A 9,352-nucleotide genomic window follows, 5' to 3' on the forward strand; every position below is an offset into this window, starting at 1 on the left:
GGATTTTAATTTTCTTTTAATGCAATTTTATATTTCTATGTCTCTTGATGTTTACCTCACTTGCTATTGTTGATTTCTTGCTTTTGTTAGTTATAGATTTTATTATTCTTGTAATTTATGATATTTTATCATTACAAGAAACATCATTAAAATCGACGGCCAAATCGACGGCTAAGCCGTCGATAATATTAAAATTCGACGGCAAAATAGACGGCAGAAGTGGTCGCTATTAAGTTTGTCGATTTTTTAATATTCCAATAAAATCGACGGCTTGCCTAGCCGTCGATAATAATTTAATAAAATCGACGGTCTTTCTGTCTATAATATGAGTTTGAGAATTTTACCTTATTAAAATCGACAACACGGTCGTCGATATTATTATATAAAATCGACGCCATTTTCGTCGATATTTGATTCAATAAAATGGACAAAATTTACGTTTATAATATGCTTAATAAAATCAACAACTTTTTCGTCGATATTTAATTCAATAAAATTGACACATTTGCTGTCGATTTAATTATTTAGATATCGACAAATTCTGTGTCTATATTTTGGCTTTTTTGTCTATTTTAAACTTAAAAAGCGACAACTCTGCCGTCGATTTTAATAGTTATATGTTTTAATTATTTTTTTCTATTTAAAAAATAGTAAACAATTAATGCAAATAAACTTTTAAATATAATCATAACTAATAATTATCATATATGTAAAAATTTGAAATCAATTTTAATTTTGGAAAGAGATACAGCAAGCCAGTCTCTCAAGAACCGTATGATTGGACAACAATATTTAAATTCCTGTAACTAATAAGCTACATGATGATAATAATCAAAGGAAAACTTTCCTGTTTGAATGTTTCTAATGCAATAGCATATCTAAAACTATTTGGCAACTGAAATAAATAATTATATATTCTTTGAGGAAAGATCAAATGGCTACTTTTGTGAACTTGGCGACAAAAAATCCACTAGTTTGTGATGTTAAGGAGTCAAATCTCCATGCTTTTTGGTATCCCGCCACTTTTACAAGCCCAATTTCTGGCACCATCTATCTCTGCCAACTCTGGATAGTAAACAATCATTTGTCAAACAACAAAAAAAAAAGAGAGAAAAAACCTCAACAATATCATATTAGATTATTAGTAATATATGGTTGATACAGTGATACTACACAGTATGAAAACTTCTTTAGGGAATGTAGATGATAACGGTGTAAACGGTTGGAAACAAGCTCTGTAAAAACCTCCAAATCTTCAAGGTTGTCACATATATTCCCAGATTATCCATATGATCAACTAGCATAAGGATAATCAAAATGTCACCACTGACTTACCTGAACTTGTCAATCAAACAAGGTTGACTAAAATCGAAACAGCAAGTAGAGAATTGCTTCTTTCCAAAATTGATTTTACAAAAGAGTGCAGCAATGGCAGATTGAGAAACTCCTGAACTTATACAATAAAGAGATACAGATTTGGCACTTGCTATGTAATTGTGTGATGCCATTCTGGTTGAAAGCAAAAAGCAAATTGCATAATCCTCACACCTAAAGATAACAGAATTATAAGAAACATTAGTGGGACTTTAAGCAAATGCTCTAAATTAACAATTTTTCAATTGATGACAGGGACTTTAAGCATTTGAGAGCTAGGAATAGCTATAAAATGAACAAATACTATTCATAGAATCTTATTATTCTTCAATCAATTAACTCAAATCAAGTGTTTTTATACCTTTCTGTCCATATCTTCTTTGATCCTTCTTGATTCTTCTTGTTCCATCTTCAGCTCCTCAATAGCTCTGCAAAACTCGGTGTTTAATGTCTCTGATGCCTTTATCCTTTTCTCCATTGCTAACAGTTCTGCTTCTTTCTTCTTAACCAGATTTTCTGAGTTTTCAATTTGATGACTTAAATGGAAACTTGTGTCTTTGGCTTCATGCAACTCTTTGTCCATTCTCTCAATTGACTTGTTCAGATAAACATTCTCTGCTTCTGTCAACTCGAACCTTTTCCTCAACTTGTCAAGCTCCTGCTTAAGATCACAATTCATACTGCTAACATTGCCGAGGCATGATATATTAAAAAGACAAAAAATAGAAACAAAATATATAACAGAGGGGTAAATTGAGAGTGAATAAAGCAAGAAAAGAATTGTTGGCTCCACATAGATGCTTAACAAATAACTAAGATGCAGGAATGAATGAATATATAGAATAAATACCTGCATAACTCTCCCCTGCTATGTAAAAAGTCCTTGTTCTATATGATGGGAACTTGAGGAACCAGTTGTGGAGAAAAGTGTAAGCATCATTAGCTGTTACAAACAAGTTACAAATCAAAGATATGCATGCATGTGTTTGCATGTAACAAATCAAATAGTATTAATTATGTTAAGTTTAAAGTAATGGACCTGTCTTTTGATCACCCAATTGATCATAATCACTACTTGTGTTTGAGTAGGAAAAGCCAACTCCAACAGGAGATTCCAGGAATAAGATGTTGGCTTCTTGGTTCCAAGACAAGTTATTAAATTTGAGTCCCTGCCCATCAGAGTCCACTAAAAATGGACCAATCTCTTGTGTTGCTCCATATCCCACAGAAGAACATCCAGGTCCTGCATGCAACAAATTCAATTAGTTAAACACATCATCATGATTTTAATTATATTATGATTATGATTAACTACCTCCATTAAGCCATAGGACCAAAGGCTTATCATCTGGGTTGGTAATGGCCTCAAAGAACCAGTAAAAGAGTGCTCTTCCATTGGTTTCATTGATAGTAACATAGCCAGCATAGTGCTCAAAATCCACAGCAGGCTGGCCAGGTAAGCCTCTCACAACATCACCATTATTATTATTATTATTATCATCTTACAAATGCCTTAACAAATAACAATCACATGAAAATGGATATATCAGAAAAACAGAAAGCTTAGTAGACTACCTGTGTTCGTTAAGTCCATGAATGATGACCAGAACGTCCCTGAAAGGAAAAGAGTAGAAAATAATTAATTCAAATGTGAAACAAAGCAACACAACTGCAGGTTGCAGAATACCCCTCTGTTTCAATGATCAAAATTTTCTTTCATATATCTTTGTCTATTACTATAATCCGCAGAAGGTTGAATGGTTAAGAATACTTTTCCCAAATGATTATTATCTCGTAAAGCAAGCAAATCAACAAGAAATGAAGAAGTTGAATGGCTAAGAATACTTTTCCCAATTGCAAAATGAAAATCTCCAGCAACCTTATTAATTTGAAGAGATCCATGAATATTGCATCCTTCACCTTCTTCATCCTTTACCCTCTGAACATACCCTTCTCTTTGACACTGATCAAACAAGTCCAAGTTCTCCGGCAACGCCCATTCCTTTTATACGCTTTTTGAACTTCTTCATAAGAATTACAACAATTGCCATCAGCACCATAACAAGAACCGCAATACTCTTCGTCATACCCTAATCTGCCACCATGTATTTGTAAAGGCATCTGAATTTTTATAAAAATAAACAATGATTTATTTGGTTTGTAATAGAAATAACAACTATTTTCTTTGATAAACAAAATCAAGATTTTATTATTATGATTTTGGTCGGAAAACAAATTCAAGATTATCACAAGAACCACAATACTCTTTCTTTTAAATTTTATTTTATCTAATCACATTGTAAAACTGTGACAAACTAGTTAAGCTGAAGTAATGTAATGAATTGATTATGCTAATTAGGTTTAACAAATACAAATTCAGAATTTCATGATAAAAATAGTAGATACAAAAATTGCAAAAATAAATATAATAATAAAAGAGAGACAGGGAGGAACTTACAAGAAGCTACAATGGCGACATGCTCTGGCATCGAGCTCACATGGACGGTGATCGGCAAAGACATTACAACAACGAGTCTGTGAAATAAGAAAAATATGCGGGTTCGGCGGAAGAGAAGAAGAAGCAGCTCTGCTATCAGGCGGAGGAGAAGAAGAAGAAGACAACGCTCTGCGTTCAGGCGGAGGCTGGCGGGTTTTCTCAGGCGTCGAAGAAGAAGAAGCTCTGCTCTCTGCCTCTCTATGTGACTTGATTCCATCTCTGATCTCTATTCTCAAGTGATGGAGGAGAAGAAAAAGCCTCACTCTGAAGTCTGAACTTTGATTCTACGAAGGTTTGGGGTTAAATTTTGGGGAAATGAGTGAAACGAAGGACGCGGGAAGCCAAACGCGGGAGTGATTTTTTTGATGATAAAAATCAACATCCCAGTCGTCTATTTTATGTAATAAATCTATACCGTCCATCTAAGTTAGAAAAGAGATCTCTATCGTTTAAAGTTATCGACGGCAAAAAGTGTCGATATTTTAATTATTAAAATAGACAACTTGTCCGTCGATTTTAAAGAAAAAAAATTTTTAGCCACTCTTTTGTCGATAATGTGACGATAGAATTTAGAAGTTAGAAAGTTACCAAAATAATAGACGACATCGTCGTCGATTTTAATATTTTATTTCTGGTTATCTCTTTTATTTTATCAACGGCTTTGCTGTCGAAAAATATCGACGGAAAAGTTAACCGTCGATTTTTGGCGTCGATAATTACATTGTTTCTTGTAGTGAAAATAGTTAATAATTTATTGATTTATTTATATATATATAACTGGGGGCGTGTGTGTATATATATATATGTGTGTGTGTATAAATATAAACTAGGGGCGTATATATAATGGGGAACGTAGATATATAAGGGGAGGGGTTGGTTACATATATAGAAGGGGTTGGGGGTCAGGTTTAATGGAAGGGTGCTGTGGTGAAGGATTTGTTGTGAGTTGGTGGGATATTGAGTGAGTATGGGTAATTGGGTAAAAGAAAAAGGGATCTTGGGATTGAATGGGGCCAGATGAGGGGGATTCTGATTGGGGAAAGATCATTCAAGTGCAGATTTGGTGAGATTTCAATGAGGATACATATCACTAGGATGAATTTACGTGAACTTGAAAATAGGCAAGTTCAGCGCCGTATTTTTCAAATGCAATCCTCCGTTCAGCGTGGACTTTTAGCCAATTCTCCCTTTTTTATGTCGATCACCACGCTGAACTTAGAATTTCTCAAGTTTAGCATGGGCTTCAACCAAAATCACACTCTCCAAGTTCAGCGTGGGACAGGCAGAATCAACCTCCTCCAGAGCGTCCAAAAATTTTTTTAAGTGTTTAATTTCTATTTTAAAATTTTTACATGATCGAAATACACATAAAACAAAAGAAAAACAGTAGAACTCAATAAAAAATCAAATAAATAATAAAATTACTACTACGAAAAATAGACTAAAGATACGAAATTATCGGGTTGCCTCCCGACAAGTGCTTCTTTACCGTTACAAGCTTGACGGTTAGCTCCTCTAAGGAGGAGGATCATAGGGGCTCAGCTCTTCACCCCTTACTTTGAACTTCTTTCATGTGTCTCCATAAATTAGCTCAATATGCTCCAGAGAGAGGATTCTGTTTACTGTATAAATCCACACTGCATTGCTAGTCAACACCACTTTCATTCCTGGGGAGAAACTTTCAGTGGGGATCTTTTTGTTTCTCCATTCTCTGGGTACTTTCTTCTTTTTGGGAACCTCCTCCTTTTCTTCTTTTTGGGAACCTCCTCCTTTGTGGATGATGCATTCCCAACACCAAACTTAGGTTTGATGTCAGGAGAAATTTTATTGGTTGTCACTAAAGGAGGTTTGAGCTGCAATTTCTGCTGTGCATCATTAGGGGGTTCTTGAAGGTTTGGATCAATGCACCTCTCTTCTTCACCTGCTGAATGTATATCTTTGAAGACGTGAAAGACTAGTTGCTCATTATGCACTCTAAGCATAGTTGTCAGAACCGGACCAGACCGGCCGGTTCGATCGAAAAACTGGTAAACCGAACCCAATACCGGTCCGGGCTAAGCTTCTAACCGTTTAAGGTAAAGAACCGGTACGAACCGATCAAACCCGGTGTGAACCGGTCAAACCTGGCGAAAACCGGACCGGTCCGAACCGCTCGATTTGAAGGTGAATTTACTATCGATCTGCAACTCCACCGTGCTCTAAACCCTCCAGCGCTGCCAAGTGTCAAGGCGTCAAGGCTTGTGATAATTTTTGGAAATTTTTTCAAGAAAATTTGCCTCCAGTGGGGTTCGAACCCCTTCCTCCAGCATAAAGCAAGCATGCTTCTACCACCAAGCTGAAGTGATTCTCATCAATTAATATACAAATTATAATACATATAGCATTCTTTCTTTTCGCTTATATTCAATTTATTTTAATTTCAAAGTCACTCATTTTTAAATCAATTACATTTTATTTAACTATAAATTTTATTAAATATATATAAATTAAAAAGATAAACAAAAAATTTAATTAATCATAATTTATTTTTTTTCATGATTATATGATAATTGATATCTATTAATATTATTTTTTTAATATATTATTTTATTTTTTGTCTTCATATGAAGTTGATAGTTGAAAATCGCTAGATGATATTTAGTTAAACTAGTCAAATCATCTAACGATTCTTAAATATCAACTTCACAAAAAAACAATTGTATGTGACTTTTCACCTATAATAATATAATAATAAAATAAATATAAACTAATTAATAAAGTATTAAAATTTAAAAATGATAATTATTTTTATAAAAATACTAATAATAAAAAGATAATTAAATTTTATATAATTATTTAATTATACCGAGTTAACCGGTTCGACCAGTGACCCACCGGTTGAACCAGTGACCCAGTAACCCAGTAACTTCACCGGTTCGATCACCGGTTCGGTTCTGACAACTATGACTCTAAGCACTAATTCACCCACTTCTACATCAATTAGAGTTCTCCCAGTGGCTAGGAAGGGTCTTCCTAGAATTATAGAGGCATTCTCTTCCTCCCCTGTGTCAAGAATCACAAAATCTGCTGGGAGGAAGAACTTACCCACTTTGACCAAGATATTCTCCACTAATCCGTATGCAAGCTTTATAGATTTGTCTGTCATCTGTAATGCTATCCTTGTGGGTTGTGCCTCTTGGATTTGCAACTTCTTCATCACATAATGCTTTCTCAAAGGTTGTGCTCCCAATGGTGCATGGAATTTGAAAGCTCCCTGGATCCGGCATCTTCCTTGGCAAGTTATTCTGAATGATGGCACTACATTTCTTAGTCAGGACCACTGTCTCATCTCCCTTTAAAGGCTTCTTCTTTTACAACAACTCCTTCATGAATTTGACATAGAGAGGCATTTGCTCCAAAACCTTAGCAAAAGGAATATTTATTTGCAATTTTATGAAGACTTCCAAGAACTTTGAAAACTGCTTGTCCTTGCTCTCCTTTTGAAGTCTCTGAGGATATGACATTTTAGGCTTGTACTCAAGAGCCTTTGGCAATGTAGGATAAGTGTCAAGAGAGTCTGAGAAAGGGTTGTCCGCACGCTTTGGAGGGACGTGCTCTATTTCTTCCTTCTCCTCCTCTGGAGCTTCTTTCTCAAGTGGATCCTCATTAACTTGTGCTTCCGTACTTGTCACTTGTCTACTTATCAAGGTAATAGCCTTGCATTCCTCTCTTGGATTTAGAATTGTGTTACCAGGAAGGATATTAGTGGTCCTCTGATCAATTTCATTAACTTTTGTGGCTAATTGACCCATCTGAATCTCCAAGATCTTGATTAATACTCTGGTTTTCTGTCTAAAACTTGCCAATATTACTTCCAAATCATTGTTTTGTTGGGGCTGAGAAGTTGCTTGCTGAGATGACTGAAACTGGTGGTTATTAAAATTATTCTGTTGAAAACCACCCTGAGAATTATTATTAAAATTTTGTGGCCTCTGAGGTTACTCTCTCCACCCAAAATTTGGATGATTTCTCCACCCCTGATTGTAAGTCTTAGAATAGTGATCATTATTAGAATTTCTAGGAGCACTCCCCATGTAATTGACCTGTTCAGAAGAAGATTGAGCATAATTATAATTTTCATTTTGCATAAAATTACCTGTTATGTCATAAGGGACCTCTTGATTTGGATTTTGGGTGTTGATAGCTGAAACTTGCATTCCACTCAATTGTTGAGTAAGTAGATTTATTTACTGAGACATAAGCTTGTTTTGAGCAAGAAGAGCATTAACAGCTTCCACTTCCAAAATGCCTTTCTTCTGAGAGGTTTCAGAGTGCAAGGAATTCCTGTTGGAGGAATATAAGTATTGGTTGTTAGCAACCAACTCAATAAGCTCAATAGTCTCCTCTGGTGTCTTCTTCATGTGCAAAGATCCACCTGCAGAATTATCCAAGCGCATCTTGGATATTTCACATAAGCCCTCATAAAAGATATCCAGCTGAGTCCATCTAGAGAACATATCTGGAGGGCATTGCCTAGTCAGTAGCTTGAATCTCTCCCAAGTTTCATAAAGGGTTTCACCATCTTTCTGTCTGCAAGTCTGAACCTCCACCTTTAACTTAGTCAGCTTTTGAGGTGGGAAAAATTTAGTCAGAAATCCAATAACAACCTTGTCCCAAGTATCCAGACTCTCCTTGGGTTGAGACTCTAACCACAGTTTTGCTCTATCCCTTACAGCAAATGGGAAGAGCATGAGTTTGTACACCTCAGGATTCATTCCATTGGTCTTTACAGTATCACAAATCTGCAGAAAATCAGAAATAAACTGATTTAGGTCTTCCTGAGGAAGTCCATGATACTGATAATTTTGTTGCACAAGAGTGACTAGCTGTGGCTTCAGTTCAAAATTATTTGCAGCTATTGGAGGCACCACAATACTTTTGCCATAAAGATCTGCATTAGGAGCAGTGTAAGAGCCAAGCACTCTTCTAGGTTGTTCATTCCCAACTGAATTTGCCACATTGGCATTAACAGCATTATTATGATCCATAATGGAATCTGTAGCCTTGTAAAGTCTTGCTTGTTGCAAACGCCGTCTCAAAGTCCTTTCAGGTTCAGGATCAAAGTCTAACAGAGGTTCTTTGTCCCTGTTCCTACTCGTAAACAAACAGAAGACAAGAAAAGATGAAATTTTCTATGTCAGAATGCAGAGATCCCAGTGAGGTAACCTGTGTAAAATAATAAAATAAAAACACTAAACACTTAACTATAAAAGTTTTCAAAAATTATAACTAAACTTAAGCAGAAAATTTGAAATATATAAAGCAAAATTAAATAGAAAAATTAAAATAAAATTAATCAGGTGACACCAACTTAATTTCAGGAATTAAAGAAAAATAAATATATGATGCAAATATTTTTTTTATTTTTATTTATTTTTTTTTTGGAAATTAAAGACAAAAATAAAATAAAATTAATAAAATATAAAAAGATAAAAAAAATAA

At 34.9% G+C, this 9,352-nt stretch overlaps 2 protein-coding genes across 2 annotated transcripts in view; both read right to left on the reverse strand.

The window, feature by feature from the left end:
• On the reverse strand, window positions 1,379–2,081 carry LOC107621992 (protein NETWORKED 1A-like). Its single transcript, XM_016323938.2, has 2 exons — window positions 1,736–2,081; window positions 1,379–1,548 (listed from the first exon to the last, which is right to left on the reverse strand). Exons 1-2 carry the CDS (start codon window positions 2,051–2,053, stop codon window positions 1,543–1,545), a joined length of 324 nt encoding a protein of 107 aa, XP_016179424.1. The 5' UTR covers window positions 2,054–2,081; the 3' UTR covers window positions 1,379–1,542.
• The window catches only part of LOC110268419 (serine carboxypeptidase-like 31), an 11,033-nt gene continuing 3,567 nt past the window's right edge, over window positions 1,887–9,352 (reverse strand). The window contains exons 3-5 of the mRNA XM_021114558.1: window positions 2,950–2,988; window positions 2,690–2,875; window positions 1,887–2,617 (exon numbers count right to left, since the gene is read on the reverse strand). Coding sequence (XP_020970217.1) covers window positions 2,400–2,617; window positions 2,690–2,875; window positions 2,950–2,988 — 443 coding nt within the window. The 3' untranslated portion in view covers window positions 1,887–2,399. The remainder of the gene's footprint in view (window positions 2,618–2,689; window positions 2,876–2,949; window positions 2,989–9,352) is intronic.

The sequence above is a fragment of the Arachis ipaensis genome, chromosome B10 (assembly GCF_000816755.2).
Source record: "Arachis ipaensis cultivar K30076 chromosome B10, Araip1.1, whole genome shotgun sequence".
Taxonomy (NCBI): domain Eukaryota; kingdom Viridiplantae; phylum Streptophyta; class Magnoliopsida; order Fabales; family Fabaceae; genus Arachis; species Arachis ipaensis.

What these genes read in the sequence shown, in the direction of transcription:
- LOC107621992 (XM_016323938.2), bottom strand. Translation starts at nt 2,053, where the DNA reads ATGAATTGTGATCTTAAGCAGGAGCTTGACAAGTTGAGGAAAAGGTTC.